This window comes from Penaeus vannamei, chromosome 24 (assembly GCF_042767895.1).
Source record: "Penaeus vannamei isolate JL-2024 chromosome 24, ASM4276789v1, whole genome shotgun sequence".
Lineage (NCBI taxonomy): Eukaryota > Metazoa > Arthropoda > Malacostraca > Decapoda > Penaeidae > Penaeus > Penaeus vannamei.
The window spans coordinates 35,569,680-35,587,179 of record NC_091572.1 but is presented as its reverse complement, the minus strand read 5'-3'; the positions used below and the strand labels follow the sequence as shown (position 1 = coordinate 35,587,179).

The following is a 17,500-nucleotide window of genomic DNA, read 5'->3' as shown; positions in this document are numbered from 1 at the left end:
AGTCAATGAAAAATCAATTGAATTAGAAAGAATGAAATAGGTGAGTGGTTTTGTGATGATCTTGATGAATACACAGGAAAGGAAGTCACAGAAGACAGAGGTTTTCAAAGTAGGTTGCGAGAAGTTCTATCCATTTTTCTTTTCATGGACTAAAAGTTTACTCCATTTTTAGAGAAGAGAAAGAAGAGGACAAGGAAAGTACTAAAGTCTCTAAGGAGAAAAAGACAGCCAGCAAAGACAAAACAAAAGGGAAGCTGGTTAATGGGAACAACCATATCAAAGAAGAAATGGAGGAATACTTGGAGGTAAGAAAAATCAAATGTTTTATGTAGTTTTTTTTTTCACTAATTTAAATAAAATTTGTCTTATCAAAGATCTGGAAAGATTTTACATTATTGTGTAATTTCATTGTACAGTACAAAATAATTTGCCCTTTTTGATTGTGCAAGAGATAATATTACCTAAAATCACCATCATATTTCGCAGGATGACTTCGAGGGAAGCAGACCTGAAAATGGTGATTCAGATTACGTAAAGAATTTGTCCGATCCTGAAAAGTCATCTGGCGGCTCAGTCACAGATAGCATAGCAGAGAGTGCAGCGGCACCAGTAACGCCTCCTTTAAGTGGTGGTGTTAATTATACTGCATTGTTAACCAGGGGAATCTTGCCGTCTGTTACAAACATGAAGACAGACACGATCCTCATCTCCCCCTTTGGTAAATATGGTGCCTTAACTTGTGATTCCAAGAATGGTGATTAGTGTTATTTTTAAGAAATATTGACAGCTTATATATATGCTTGTTTCTGTGGTGATGATAGCAACACAACTATTAATGTGTTTTCAGTGTAGTTGCTTTACCAGATTTTTTTCTTTGGTTACAAATATATAGAGATTCTAATCCTTCTTAGGAAGTGGTAACCGAAAGAGATGTTTTCCATTCATTTTTGCAATCATGGAATTTGATAATCTTGTTATTGAGGTTTTATAATCTTTTTTGTTTTCATTTTCATCATTTGATTTTCCATGGGACTCTAGATTTTATGATAGTGATGTACCACTCTTACCTGAAAACTTTACTTGTATCTCCTTTTTTATCCAATGTTTATGCATACAGTTCTGGCCAAGTTACTTTTACAGTTGTGTTTAGGGCCATATACAGGACATGTGTAAGTTATCTTGTTCTCATATCTAATTACATGATAGCCATTAGATCCAGAATTGGCCTTTATTTACTTATTTATATATATATTTTTTTTGTTATTATTTATTTATTTATTGTACACCGGTTGGCCAGTACCAAAATCTGAAATAGTATGGCCATTATCATATTCAAAATAAGAACTTCAACAAAAATCTCAAGAGAATCCTTCATGTGTTGGTGTTGCAAACTTATTGGTGTTATACAATTGCAGTTTGGTATACTGTTAGTGCCTCTCATGAAAGAAACTAACAAGATATAATTTTTCAGCACTAAGTGACAAAATAGTGCAGAAGGTCCTCCTCCCCGCACAGCCATCCACTGGAGCTTCCCCCTCTTGCACATCACCCAGCTCAAGCACAACGTCTGTCACAACTCCTACTGCAACACTCAGCACAAACAGTCAGACGGACACCTCTCCAAGCCAGCCCTACATTCAACCACCCTTGGTCTCTGTGCAAGAGGTCCAAGCTACACTAGGTAAGACGTCTGGTATTCTGATTGTGACTGAGAAAGCTCATCATCTTTATGTGTGTACTTGCGATGTTGAAGTCGGTGATGTACCAAGAGGTAAATGGAAGTACACATGTACTTATTTGTTTCTATTTACATGATAGGCCTGGTAGGGTTCTGTTATTGCAGCCACATGGTGTCTCTGAGTATAAGTTATTCCATGTGGGAATTTGTTAGTTGAATGCTTGACTAATGCAGCCTAAGCCCCCACTAGAGTGAACACCATTTTATAGCACAGAATGTTGGAAAATGATGGAGGTAACATGATAACATAAGAGGATAATGATATGGAGGCAACTAAGTGATTACAGATCAAAGGAAGAATCATATTAGGATGATAAAGGCAAGTGTAGCAGTGATGATGATTCCAGTGATCTATTGTACAGTGTAAATAATGGTGATGTTACACATGTATACACATACATATTCACATTCACACACACATACACATGCACACGCACACACATATGCATGCACATGCACACACATATGCATACACATACACACACGCACACATTTGTAAATACAAACAAGTAGATTGATATATCCTTCCTCTTATTTCTTTTGGAATATCCTTTTACATGTTATATATGATCAGTTAAAAGCCTTTATTGTAGCATCTCAAAACTCCTGACACTTCAATACATTATTACAAGTTGTATCATGGTTACAACAAAACACGATAACTTCAAAGTTTGTAATGACGTACAAAATATGGAAAAATGGAGGTTATTTTTCATAATTTTACATAAAATAATTTATAGAAAATCATTAAAGTATTTAGCGGTAAGATTTTTAAATACAAACAATACATTGTGGAAGCTTCAAACAGAATGGAAAAAGTACATGAGTTCTCTGCGGCTTATATTTATGCACATCACTCTTCACTTTGCAAGGCTTTGGAAACTTTTAAATGTATATCAATCAAAAGTTTTTGTGTATATTCTTCATGGAAAAAGTGGGTTGCATAAGGTTTTGCATTTTATCATATCCAGCTCCTTGTCTGAATCAGAAAACTGGACAATTCCAATGATCACGGATATTTACTTGACTTGTTGATTAAATTACATCAACAAATCAGCATACTCAGCCTTTTCTTTTTGATATTTTTAAGTCTTTAATGTTATAGCGTAGAGATAGTAAATGATTAGGAAGACGTTCATGCATCATGATTGACTTGAAATTATACCCATATAGTGTGAACATTGATTTGATGGACTGCGAAAAAGGTACAAAAAGATTTTATGCACCTTTAGATTTTTTTTTTTTTTTTTCCCAGAAACTTATGATGCAATTTGTGATTAATGAAAATATATATCCCTGTCTGAAACATATCTGAAAAAATATCACACTCCCATTGGCTGGCCTGAATGCATCAAATTGTATCAAGGTAGATGAGTACAAATTGATGCAAACTGAAAAGATCTTTCAGCAAGTTCCAATATTGTGTGCATAAAGGACAATCTTTTATCAAAGTGTTAAGGATTTTGGAAATGCTACGTAAAGGGCCTTAAATAATTTGTCTGGCCAACTTGTGTTTTTGAAAGGTGGAGGATAACAAAGGCTGATGTAGGAAGCACAAGTCGTAAAAAAGGGTTTAAATATCCTGAAGTTATTGGTCATATGTTATAGTTATTATCTTAGTTTTAGCAAAATCCCTCTCCATCCTAGGAGACTACCTAACTTCTGTCATTTGCCAGGATCTAAAGTTGGGGAGAGATATAATTTCATTCAGCCTTCATTCTTTCATTCTCTGTTGGACATTTGTGGAGGCACCAGGTTCAAAAAGAAAGTAAAAGTAGTTTGTCGCTTGTTTATGAGAAACCACTAACAGTTATTAATCTCTTGATTTTGAACAGAACAATACCAACGGAAGCTTGCCTTTCATGAGCCAAGACCATGCCCGACGTGCAAAAGGATGTACCGAGATGCTGCCACCTTGCGGACACACATGGCCATCATGCATGCTGAAGGTAGAATGAATTTCATATGCAATTATTTTTCTTACTATTAACTGAGAATTATATGCCCTTTAAAAAAAAAAATAAAAAAATTCTCTAATTTGCTAGAACAGGTTAATGCAGGCTACTGCCAATTACTTAGACCTTGGTTATTTAGTCTTAATATCTCTTTACCTTACTTAACTGGACCAGCTTTGGTTTAACCCCTACGTTCTGGATAATGTTACGGTCCCGTCATGGAAAAATCTGCGTCAAGGACTGGATGATGTTAACATGGCAAAATGGCCGTGGGCTGGGTGATGCCAACTTGTCACGAGAGAAGGCCAGATTGATGGAAAAGACTTGCCACGAGTGCACAAACCTCTGGGAGTGTGATTTGACTCATTTGGCACTTAGAAGGGGGCTTTAGCATTATTATACAAATGTGGAATGTAACATGCGTAAGCTGTGGCTGGAAGCACACTGGCTTGAGGGAGGATGCCATTTCCATGCTTTGCACCGTATTCCTGACCGCTTTGACCAGTGTTGCAGGTTGTATTACAAAAAACTGAGATATAGGCCACATAAGAGCAAATTTTCCATACTTGCACTGAATTATTTACTACATAGAGAAATGATATGGAGTCTGTGCAAGGAAAGTAAGCTACTACCATCTGGATAAAGCAAATCAAAAGACAAATATGGACATTGGAAAATGGCAAAAAGGCTAAAAAAAAATTACATAAAATAACTTTGCCCAGCCTACACACTGCACGGCCAGGATGTTGGCTAATTACGTAACCCACTGCCCATATTTTCAGAGACAACTGGATCCAACAGGTTAATTAGTCATATGCTATTTAATTAGCTTTATGTAAATTTATGATTTCTCTCAAATTTGAAAAACATGTATTCCTATGCATGCACCACCTACCTCACACACACAAATGAGAAGCTGGATAGGAAGTTTCAACCGAGTTGACTTCATGCAATCATAGTATTTGAGTGGTTCATCCTAAAATCAGGGAAGACAACAAACAAAAGAAAAATCAACCCTGGCAACTCCCACTCCCCCTCCCCATTACCTCTGCTTTTGCAAGATAAGATCATTGTCAGTTGTGCAGAGTTGTACTCACCAGCCACTCCGTGCACCTAACATGAGACTCTAAGGAAGAATGAAGTATGGGAAGTGTAACAGAAGACTCCTCTGCTTAGGGAACCATGCATGCTGTCTAATTTATGATTTTTCATTGATGTAGGGTCTGGAAGGAACATTGAACCCATGAGGAGAAATCTGTATGAGCCTGGGGAGGCAAAAATTGAATAATGAGTTAGTTTGCTGCTCTGATGTGCTGGGTTGTATCATTGCCTTTTTACAACCCTTCTGCACCAGCAACTCCAGCAATACAAATCACAAATGAAGAAAGGAGAAAAAATATCAATGGAGGAAGAGAAGGGAAAGGAAAATTGGAGAATGGTTAAATTACCTTATCCCATTCTCTTCTCTTCCTTGAAGAAGTGATTATTCATTCACCTGTCCCCCTGGCTATGTCCCATCTTCCTATTCCACAGCAACAGCTGACAGAGAACCTATAGTTCTTGCACAGAGGCTGTAGAGAAAACACATAGCAAAGGGAGATACAGAACAGGCAAAACACAAAGGATGTGGGATACATACATCATCATTTTTGCCTCCCCAAGTTGAGGAAGAGGGAAGGAGGTGCATGTGATATAAAGGGTAGAAAAAAAGTTTCACACTTTGGGAACACCGAAGAGGTCTAAAAATAGGAATCCGAAAATCACCCAGCACGGAAAAAAAAAAAAAAAATGGAGGAGGGAAGAAACCCATTGTGAAACATAAGCACTTACCCAGATGTCATATATAAAGAATGACAGTGTCTACACCAAGAGGTGGAATGGAAAATTTGAAAGGTTCTTTTTTTGTGACTGAGTAAGGGACAGGGGTTTGATGCTTTTTGTCATGTGGGATTTTTTGTATTCTTTGTTCTTGGATGCAATTTGCAACCATACAAAGTCAGGTTATGTGCTTTATCTGATCCTCGTATTTTGCCTGATGATTATGATAATTGCATCAAACAGTAGATATCCATTTATCACAATGATAAACAGAGAAAATAAAGAACCTTCTTCTGTCTCTTTTCTTTTTCCTTTGCTTGTCTTCCAAAGATTTTAGATATCAATTAAATTTGTTATTCTCTTAGCTTACCTTGTTTTATCAGGTAATCACTGGTTTTGTTAACTTATTTTTCTGTACTTAACTAAGCCATTCTCATCATGCCAGTACTTAATCTTGCCAGATCTTAGATCAAGCTGTACTCGAAGAGGACTAACCTAATCTAATAAAATCCTGTAGGTCATCATGTAGTTGCTGAAGATATATATGATTGAATGATTATTATTAAAAAAAGCTTTTCTTAACTTTTCCAGGCAGAGAACCTTTCTCGTGCACATGTGGGGCATTGTTTCGTACAAAATATGACATGTACCAACACAAGAAGAATGGTCATCGATAAGCTTGACAAGTGAACTTCAAGGCCAAAGAACAAGCTGCGATGTAGAGCAAGGAAAACCTGGAGATAGGCAGGTAGTTGTGTCACCATTACAACTGCTATATATGTGGCAAAATGATAAACCATGCCAAAGATAAGGAATATGGTAGTTGTGTACCAAACTGGGATTGTCTGGTGTAGGAATGCATTTCAGAAAATATTGGAACTGAATAGTAGAGATGTATAATGCCACCCTAATGATCTGGCATTGGTATGGATTGATATTTGGTTCTTTTAGAGAAGTTATTACAATGCCATTTTTTTTCATTTGTACATTTATCTTTATCATTATAATGAGTTATTATTATTACTATTATTGTGATTATTATTATCATTATTATTATTATTATTATTATTATTATTATTATTATTATTATTATTATTTAAAAATTTCACTTCTAGAAGTGATTAAATGAACTATTATTTGACTTCAAAGGCTTCTTATGTTTTTATCATCTGAAACTCAGTCAGAAGCAATGGGTGATGGCATGTCTCTCTACCTAATTATCTTGGTGTTCCAGATTCCTTTTGCTGTAATGCTCGAGTCGCATTTAGGCTATGTCTTGACACAAGATTAGATCTCTTGCTCAAGTTACCCAAACCAAGTGTGCCCTCTGATCTGCCACATTGGCAGCGTCAGATACTCCTTTAACCGTTGAACCAAGTATTGCCTTTTGCAGTGTTGGTAGCTTTTGAAACTTCATGTACTCCCACTCTCGTCTGTTGTGGCAGTTTGAAGTCATCTGCTAGCGTTGGATAGTAGTTATGACAACTTTTTGTGACTAACTCTGGTGCTCTTGTCATTTTCCCAGTGTGTAAGCTTTCTTAGCAGGACTTGTGCTCCTTATCATGTGGGGTGATAAGTTTTTCCAAGTGTCTTAAGGTATGTGTGAGTATGATGAAAATGGAATGTTTTGTTGCACAAATATGCTTGATTGTCCTCAAGCTTGGAGGAATACTTTGCTTTAATGAAATATGAAGACAGATGGTTGATGTAAATATTTTTTTATTGATGTACTTGTATTTAAGAAAACAAACCACTCTAGAAAGAAAGCATTGAAATGGAGGTATTACCATTTCTGCTTTTTGCAGAATCTTTTCACACAGCCTTTTGAAGCAGGCAGTTGTATCTGCAAGCCTTAGAAAGAGCTTTTATACTAACCTATTTATGGTATTTATTTTTGTTTCATTATTTCTTGTTTACACTTTGAAATTTGAAATTGTTAATCATTAACAAAGATTTGGGTAAACCACGAAAATGATCTCAGTCTAGAGACGAGAAAGGCAATCATGAAATATGTCTTACAAGTATTTTTGATACTTGAGCAGAGTGTGTATGTTTGAGGGTTATTGTGATTTAGTGAAACAAAAGGCATGCAGGTGGTGGCAGAATACTGTTTTTGCCCACAATGTGATGTTATATAACACCTTTATGTACACATGAAGATAGCATGTGGTCCAAAGGGAGCAACTTATATTTGTTTATGCCAGTTTGATCATTGTTACCAAACAAAACACCTAGAGGTTTAGGTGATTAATCTTCCAACCATCTGGAAGAAGGTTGTGTTTTTGTTATATAAAATTAGGTTGAGGGAAAGTTACCACCAACTAGATTTAGTGTTGCACATTTTCTTTAAACACTTACGTTGTTACCAATTAGTGGTATTGAGTAGATACGTCTATATTTCTACTTAGTCTTTATTTTTTTTATTCGATTGAATGGAACCAGTGATAGTACATTTCCACTTGAAAAACCAAATATGTAGCCAAATTCTGAATACAGTGTAGTGATGGAAAATTGTCAAATTTACAGAGATATTCTGTATTTGTCCATTTAATGTTATTGAATATTGTACCAGTGAAAAGCATCATAAAGATAGGTCATGGTTGTATGGCCAGGTTTTTACCCAGTGGTTATGTGCCCAAGCATTTACCAGTAGTTCTTCACCTAGGCAGTTTCCAAATTTGTTTATATCTGTATACCTTAAGCATGTCATGTTTTATCAGTAATTTTTGTACAAGACTCATTCATTTGTATCGTGTTCAAACAACTGCAAATTAACCAGTGATTACTTGCCTTGTCTTGAAAGAGTTTAAGATTGATCTAGATAGGATAGATTGAGAAAAGAATCTACTTTTAGAAGTTTGTAATAAGATATTTTATAAGGTTTTTATACATAAAATGTAAGAGCCTAGGTGTTGAGGTATTGTTGTTCGCTTAGGTACTTAAAGTTGTAAGTAACTGACTTTATACTTGGTGTTGTGTGATTCAGCAACCAATAACAAATACTCTGGCAAATGTTTAGAAAATTATACATAAAGATATAATCTTTGTACTGTGTTCTATGAAGATTATTATTTTGGTATTTTTATGCTCAAAATTTATCCGTGTTTTTTATATAGTTGATGTTGAATGGATGAGTCGATAGTTGTATTCTACCAGAATGTTTTTTTTATTTGATGTTGTTTTTATACTTAGTTATTTGTTATAAGTTTTTTTCCCCTGATCAAACAAAAATAGTGAAAAAAAAATTGTTTGCAGTAAGCACATGGGATTCATACTTGGCATTAAACTACCGTTTCTTGTGATCTGTATGTTACCAATAGTTTTAATGAGGAAACAAAGGTGGTACTATTTCAATGAAGCCAAGTGGCATATGGAACTCGTTTTGCCTTTGTAAAGGCCAGACTTTTAGTAGATGAATTTAGGTTTTGAAAACAACCCAGTGATTTTGAATCAAAGTCTTAACCTGTAGTTCACATAGAAATGCAATTGCTATTAATGCTCTGAAATTCATTTAACATAAAAGAATTGCTGTAGATAGGACTAATTGCCTTCTGAACATGATTTTTGTGTTTTTACATATCAGAACAGAGCTGGTAAAATCATGCAAACCAAATTTTACTTTGCAGATGAATATGCACAACTAATACTTACATGTAATGATATATCCTTGACTGCAATATGATGAAAATTAGAGATGAACTCAAATAATGTATGTTTGTGTACATGGTTACACTACACTCATCACATTACACTATCACACCACATATCCCTCACACCATACCATACCACCTTAAACTATATGCACCATATCACAACAGTGTACACTTCACACTGTAAATCATACCATTGAACACCATGCACTGTGCTGCTTCATACCAAACACCATACCATATCACAATGCACACCATACTATCCACATTCCCCACACCATAAAATTTCACATTCCACACACTATACCCCTTCACACATAGGCCATGCACATATACAAGGATACATTTACCTATCCATTAACAAATATATTATGATTATACCTGCTGTGGAAACTTTACAGTTATTTAGTTAGCAAATGTGTTGGACATTTAAAGATTTTTTCGTGTTTTGCAGAACAAACTACTGTGCTGTGGTATTACAGTGGCCCAGTACCTCTGTATTTGTAAATTAGGTAATGTGTTTATTTTGTTGCAGGATTCGTTTTAGGAAATGTTGTCGATATTTTCTGGATAATTTTGGTACTCACTGCATTTGAGAATGTCTTGGATCTTATAATTCATTGTATAATTTTTATTATATATGGAGATATTAAAGCAAGAAGATGGAAGGATAAAAAAGGCTGGTATACAAGAACTTTTACCAGCACTACATTTGCATTCCATTGTCAGTTCGGTAAAGTACATTTTGAAGCACAAAACTTTTTGCTGTGGAACTTTCAGGTAAGATTTTGTTTCAAAATGATGGGAATTACTAGAAAATTATGTAAAGTTTATTGAAATGTTCCTTATTTTGTTTAATTTTCAGTTATTTAATAACAGCAGTGACTTCCACATATAAATGTGTTGATATATAGAAATAACAGAGCACAGTATGGTTACCAAAAGGAATATTACTGCAACTGTTTAGGTGCTAGAAATTGAAGTTTCACACAGTAACTTAACTATGCTAAATACAAGTTAAGTAATATAGTACAGTGTTAATGCCTTTTGATTTGCTGTGAAAACAGGAAATGGTCTTGGATTGTTCAGAAATATGTTTAGTTATCACACAAATACCAGTGTTTTGATGGTGAAAGTTGCTGGTGATTTGATTGTCAGTTGAAGTAAATAAGTGATAAGTTTATACTTTTGTAAGCATATTGTATGTATTTGTATTTAAGCACCTCATAGTTAGTTTTTGTATTATTGCAATGCACAAACTCAGTAATCTTTTCTGATTTATTGCTCCAGATAACCAATTTGGTTTCTCTTAGCTCTGTAAGTTGTTTTATAGGCATTTAATAGCAGTAGGAAACTGTATATTTGATAGATTTAGCTTTCCTTGTATGGTGTAAATCTTGTGGTACAGTTACCATTTGGCTGCCTCTATATTTACCTAAGATAAATTTAGATATTCTGTTGGCTGAGTGAATAATGCAACTCTTAGTCAGCCTCTCCCTCTTTACTTTCCCCAGCGTCAGTTGTCTTTCCCCCAGCACCAAGTGTTCTCCTCGTTACCACATCGGGTTTTAGTTTTCTGAGCTCCTTGATCTTTTCTTGTATGAGAATTATGACTTGCTAGTTGGTTGCTTAGCTTTTTCTATCCTTTTCTTTTCTGCTTTACTTTATTTCTCCCTCTTCATGATGCTTCTCCTTTTATACTTTTTCACAACACCTTATAATTTTATTCACAACTCTTTGTATGTATGTTTGTGTGTGTGTGCATGTGTGTTTAGAGTCTAAATGTGGAGAATTAGGAATGTCAAAAAGGAGACAGGAAGGAAAAGCATTCAGTAATGAATATTTACCAACTGCAAACAAATGTGAAAGCAGCTTCTTTATTGGTTGTTTGGGGGAATTTCAGTAAGGGAAGGCAAGATGAATTCTCTAGGTCAGTTCAGTTCAGTATCATGGAGAGTATCTTCATCGCAAGTTTTGCATTAGGTTGCTCGGCAATGTTACTCCTGAGGTTAGTCGTATTCACTGATGATGTGCCTTACCTGATATACATTGTGCTCACAGTGGACAAGCGTTGGTTTTGGATTATTTAAGAGGAGTGATAACTGTGAATAATGCTGTGACAAAGGGGTTGACATGTAAATTTTAGAAGTTTGTTTCTTCCAAGATACTTCTCCCTCCTCCATTTTTTAGCAACCATGACAGGGTGACCATATGGTATGGTGATGAATCTTGTTTGATGTCCATGTTGCTATGCACAAGGACTTTTCTGGAGTGGAAAGCTTCCCAGGTAGTTTTACTTTAGTGTTGGCAAGCTTTTGCTTGGACCAATTGTTTTCACTCAGTCATGGTCAGTCTTTTTGTTCTTGCATGAATCTCATTCTAAATATTTGGTTGCCAAGAAGTCTGTTTGCTACACTTTTGTTATCCAAATGTTACAATTTAGGCTACATCAAGAATATTTTCTTACAGCCCATGGAAAAAATGTTTAACAATTCACAGTAAACTTTTTTTTTTCTTTTTTTTTATGCTGGGAAAGAAGGGTCTAGTTGCAAAATGTACAAGTTATAAACAAGGTATATCTGTATATCAAAAGAAGTTACCACACTGGAGTTGCTTTAGATAGTAAACGTTCAGTCTAGGGAAGGGAAGGGGTTCTTTGTGTGTCAATTGTTGACTTAGTTGGGCTTTACCTGAGAAAGGGCATGGTTTGTTTATTAGAGCACTTAACCTGTGTTCCAGTCATGAAACTGATGATTTACAAGTATTTTGTATAGCCAGTCATTGGTTTCAGATCCCAAGCATTGAGTTGAGAACCCTAAAAGCAAATATTAATTTATAGCACCCCTCATGCCCAGGAAATGCCCAAATATTCCTATATAGCACTCGTGATACCTAGGAAACACATCACCAGATACTGGTAGTGCTTTAATCTTCCTAAAATGAGAGATGTTGTCCAGAGGATAGCTAGTGCTTAGTCAGTGCAATAAACTTTTGTATATCCCAGATGAATTTTTTAAAGACTAATATACAGTGGAAGTTTTATACTAAATGTTGAATGCAGCCACAGTCCAAAACATGTTTTCTTAACTGGTCTTTGTAAGAGTTTGTTATGAGGGATATGTATATTTCTTTTTTGTGCCCATGATGACAATTTATAACTGTGAATTAAAGAGGAAGAGTTTTACGATCATAAAATCTCTGTAGTCCTGTGAACCATATTACAAAGATATCTCCTTATCTTTTTTTGTGTGTGGTACAGAGAATAAGGAAATTATTATTTTAGGTATTGCCCAGTGACTAAATGTTTAAAAGTTTCTCCTTTTTTGGGGGAGTGGGGTATTTCAAAGCACAGAATTGTGGACTGTGCAATTTCCACATAACATCAGTTTAAATTGAATGTTGAATTTGATGGACATTTCTGTTGTATGTATCATATGCAGTCAACTAATGTTATGTTGACTGATTTATTGGCAGTGCATTGAAACCCTGAATTTGTATATGCAAAAGGAAATGGTATTGTACTGAATTAGTCATGTCTTCCTGTTAATAGCACTTTGGGATAAAAGTGCTGTGGTGATTTTAAATGTCCTATAGTGGGCAGCTGATGTGCAAACCTGCTCAGGTCGGATTCAACTAAGTCAGCATTTAGAAGTAAAACTGGAGGCCAAGCTTGTCCTGTTACAAAGAAGAAAACAAGAAAAGCAACATTGAAATTATGCTCCATCTTACTTTGCTTGTATGCTGGTGTGTATGCTAACATTTTCCTAAAATTCTACCAATTCAGTGCATTGTGCATGTGATAATTAGCTCAAATCACCAAAGTTGCCTTTCCTTGTCAGGGGTTTTAACTGTAATTTGTAATATTTCATATCTTGGTGCAAAACAAAACAAAACAAAAAAAAATTAAGAAGGATTTTTTTTTTTATCTAAGTGGAAACAAAAGTTGTTCTCATTGCATTATGTGAACTTTGTAGTAACTTGTTTTTGAAGTTGTCAGTATTTTTCTTAGCATTTTATATATTGAACCTTTGGAACTGTTTTATACAATGAACCACAAAATGACAATTTGTTAATTGTTTAGAAACTCAATAAAGAGATCTTTTGTTTAATTTGTTTTTATTCCCCTGGTTTTTTCATGTTGTATGTAGTAGTTTTTATGCAGTGATAAAACTTGAGTATAAGATTAGGAGTGCTAATATATATTTATTATAAAATATATTTGTTTTAAACATTATTATAACTTTACCTTCAACCGTTGCCAGTGGTTCCATATTAGTCTTTTAAATATTGATCCTTCCCATGAACATAATCAGCGTTGTTCGTACAGAAATGAAATTTGAAGCAATAGCATATTCTATAATATTAGGTAAGTACTGAGAACCCCCACTCCTTTGCTCGCTGCTGTGGGAGGGCCTGACGAGGAGACTGAGGCCCAATGTGGGGGATCACACCCACCTTGGACCTCAGCCCTCACCTTGACCAATTTTGCCTGGTCTTCTCCCCTTTTTCCTCTGTGAAATCCATGGTAATAGAGGGTTTTTTTTTTCCACCATTATTTTTTTTTCCCCTTACACTTTCAAAAGTAGGGTATGGCTTTCACCAAATCACTTATTCTTGCTAGGGGGAAAGCAAGAATTATACTGAGTACAGGGCAATGGGTAAAAAAATTCAGAGAAAGTCTTAGCGAACCATCAGAATTCATGCTATTCTCAATACAGCAAAATCTCTTAGATAACTATTTTATGTACAAGAATTTTGCAAAGGTGGTAAAGAAACAACAATAAAGTGGGTGGTTTTATTTGCATTATAGAATAATTATAAACTATGTCAAAGAGGAAAATAGTCAGTACCTAATATTTTGAGTACAAATAATTCTATAATATACTTAAAATAACCAAGCTGCTAGTATTATCACAGTTAAATATACAAAAGCTGCAAGACATACAATTCATTTATCAAATTCTTTTTTTTTTTTTTTTTTTTTTGTTACTATATACAATATTTCATAAAAAGGAAGCTACTATTCAGCTTTTCCAAACAAAACAAAAATACATACACAGTATATATAACAAATATTTGCCCTCCAAGTCTAAACATACATTACAAAAACCATGATAATTAGTGTTATCAACTAGAGAGCACAAAATATATCACAGTTATCCCATAAATTTATATATATATATCTTGACAACTTAAATACATCTTACATCCATACAAATATTTTAAACACACACAAGAATTCATTCATATAATGTTTAAATTAAGAAAAGGTGATGTTACTCTCACATGTAATTATGAATCTCTGGCCAGGTACATTAAGATATATTAATTAGAAATCAGTTGTAAATTACAGTATAAAACTAAGATATATTCATCTATTGTTTCATACAATAAGGTTAACTTCTAAAATTGTTTTCTATAATTTTAGTAAAAAGTAAATATATAAAAAGAAAAAAAAGTTTAAAAAGGCAGTATATGTTATCATACCTTTACTTAGCTGCTATATTAGATTAAAATTTGTGATCATACAAAATCTTACTGACACTGAAAAAAACTAAGTATATCGGTAAGCGTAAAATTATTCCACTGAATGTTACTAGTATATTTTTAATTCTGTTGAATCTCAGCGTCGCGTTAGTCTTCTTCTCATCTCAGACCTGGATCTTCCTCTAGTCCTAACAACCAAGTGAAAAGGGGCCTGAGACAGTTGAGAAGGTCCTGCCAAAGGATTGATAATGCCTTCAGAGGAATCATTTTCCCCCGGGTCTTGGACAGCTCCATCATCTGAATCATCTTGACCGTTTGATGCTGCTGCCAAGTGGTGCAGGCTGCTGATGTTGTGAACAATACGACTGTGTACCCCTGGAGCCCATCGCGTTCTTGAGCCAGTTGGTGGAGCAGGAGGAGGAGGCCCTCTTTGCTGAGATGGGACAGTATTTGAAAAGCTACCAAATGGAGGTATCATTGAACTCCCTGACAGTGAATGTGAGGAGCTTGGAGGGAGGCGAGGAAAAGATGAAGGCAGTCGTGAAGAGGACGGAGGTAGACGGGGGGACAAAGGAGCAGAAAGATGGGAGGATAAGAGGTGAGGAGGGAGAGGGCTTGGAGGTATCGTCAGATTGGGTGGTGGTTGCGGATGATTTGAGGAAGGAGGACCCAGAGGACTGATGGGGAAACTTCGTCCACTTGGAGACCGTGGTGAAAATAAAGGACTAAATCTGTCGTTGTTGCTTCTGCTAACCACTACTGCAACATTTGGGGCTGGACCTGAACTTCTGCTAACGGGCTCACTCAGACCTAAAAGAGAAATAACTTGTATTACAATGATAGGATGGAAATAGAGCTTTGAATATCAAGATAATACCCAACACTTTTCCTCTTAGTATCACTAATTGTAAAGAAAATTTTAATATGAACGCTCAACAACAGTTCTGAATGGGCCACCTACATAAAACCCAGAGGTTAGGCCTGGGATGTTTCTGGTTGGCAGCCCATAAAAACTACCATGAAGACACTCCTTATGAAACATTCAGAGAATCTCTCTGTGTTGTTTGTGGAATTCTCCTGCTGGAGATTGTGCAAAAGTCTCTTTTTTTTTTTAAGAAATAAAGCAATTGGACAACTTGAATACTACTTATACTCTTATTAGGAGAATGATATTCTTTCTCGAGGCAAATTTCACAACAGGAAGCACAGCAGAATTAGAGAAGTCACTCAGACTTGGGTATTAAGGGGATTGGCTGGTTTGGAGGGAAAAATTGTCATTATTGATTGTGTGATGAAAATATCATGAGAAGTTAAGACCACTATATGAATAAGAAATGACATGCAGAAGTTACCCTCCCCCCCCTTCTTCCTCCCTCCAAAATCACACACACAAAAAAAATAATAATAAAAAATAAAATAAAATAATAATAATAAAAAAAAATATATATTAATAAAAATAAATAAATAAAATAAAATAGTTTTTTTTGTAGTTATGTGCTTCACATGAAAAAAAAGATCATTATTGAGTAACATAATCCATTTTTAAAATCTGGTTTAATTTGTCGAAAATGATTTTTTTCTTTGCTGAGCCATAGAGAGAGAGAGGAAAAAAGGCTAATTTAATAACTTTAATGACTGAAAATATTGCACTGTTACAGTAAACTACCAGCCTTCCTATTTAGATGAGTCTTTGTTTCATTGAAATTGATGCATAAATGGCTGAGGAGATAATGTAGCATGCATATAGCATGCTATATAAGCTATAAATCCAAGTCATGCAGTCGCATACTTAAAAAACCAAGCAACGTGGTTCCACAAGAGCTCCATGCCCTACTAGGCTTCTAATTATAAACCCAAGCCAAGCTCCCACTGCTTCTGCAAGGATGGGTCAGATAAATGGGCACAGTCACTGTGACCCTTTTTCTCTCACTCTCTCATTTGGTCAGCAGAGAGAGAGTCAGACAGTGACCCTGCCTTTCCTCATTACCACCTGCACCCTCCCCCTCTCCAGGTTGGACAGCTGCAGGAACCACCCAGCACTGACAAGTCCCGCTCATATCGTGTTTCTTTCTACTTGTGTGTCAACTCTTAGAATAAAGATTAAAGCCTTATACAAGTATCAATCTGCCCACCAGTATCAATATAGGAGGTTCATACCTCTTACAGATAATTTCAAAGGTGAAAAAAAATCATGCTTTGAGATGTTTAACCTTTAAAGTTGTGAATTCATTTGAAGACTGCTTGCCTTATCTATAAGGTCAGTTTCTTTACATCATTAGATGCAATATTCTATCCTTTTTTATATCAATTTATCCTAATTACAAACAAGCTGGACTCACTAAATGTTTGAAAGCTCTTTTTATTTCAGGCTCCCGGTTCTCCCCCACTTTCAGGTATTAGCAATGGGAAGGAGTCACAGACCTCTGGGCAGCTCTGGGAGGCACTACAGCTGCGTCCTCAAGCCTCAGTTCTTTTTCCCGCTTGCTTTCTACTAATTTCCTCTTGTGTCTCGCAACGGAAAGTTGCCTCTTTCTCCCAGAAAACTTTGGCATTTTGGAATAGCCTATTGTGTCCTCGTATGCTGGTAAGAACACACCCTTTCTCTTCAAAGAGCAGAGGCTCGCTGGAGTGCCACCCAGGCTATCATGGGGCTGAGCGGTACCGTACGTTACCCAGAGCCATTACATTTTCATGCATTCCATCAAAATATATTGAAAATGCAAAAGGAAAAGAAGAGAAAAGAAAGAAAGAAAAAACAAAAGAAAAAAAAACAGTATGGATTATATTTCATGCCATGATTTAGCAGATTTGATGAATATAAGTGTAAAAGTTTACCAAAGTGCTGCCAGATA

The 17,500-nt window shown here is 35.5% G+C and overlaps 2 protein-coding genes across 3 annotated transcripts in view; one reads left to right on the top strand and one right to left on the bottom strand.

The window, feature by feature from the left end:
- Nucleotides 1-13,270, top strand: part of LOC113811246 (protein abrupt) — a 20,151-nt gene extending 6,881 nt beyond the window's left edge. Inside the window, exons 5-9 of one of the 2 annotated variants that reach the window (XM_027362940.2) lie at nucleotides 173-305; nucleotides 487-718; nucleotides 1,472-1,681; nucleotides 3,574-3,687; nucleotides 6,103-13,270. In XM_027362940.2, coding sequence (XP_027218741.2) covers nucleotides 173-305; nucleotides 487-718; nucleotides 1,472-1,681; nucleotides 3,574-3,687; nucleotides 6,103-6,188 — 775 coding nt within the window. In that variant the 3' untranslated portion in view covers nucleotides 6,189-13,270. The remainder of the gene's footprint in view (nucleotides 1-172; nucleotides 306-486; nucleotides 719-1,471; nucleotides 1,682-3,573; nucleotides 3,688-6,102) is intronic. The other variant, XM_027362939.2, reaches the window with a different exon arrangement.
- A 672-nt stretch (nucleotides 13,271-13,942) lies between these two features.
- LOC113811247 (uncharacterized) overlaps nucleotides 13,943-17,500 on the bottom strand; it is a 17,355-nt gene continuing 13,797 nt past the window's right edge. The window contains exon 12 of the mRNA XM_027362941.2: nucleotides 13,943-15,458. Coding sequence (XP_027218742.2) covers nucleotides 14,785-15,458 — 674 coding nt within the window. The 3' untranslated portion in view covers nucleotides 13,943-14,784. The remainder of the gene's footprint in view (nucleotides 15,459-17,500) is intronic.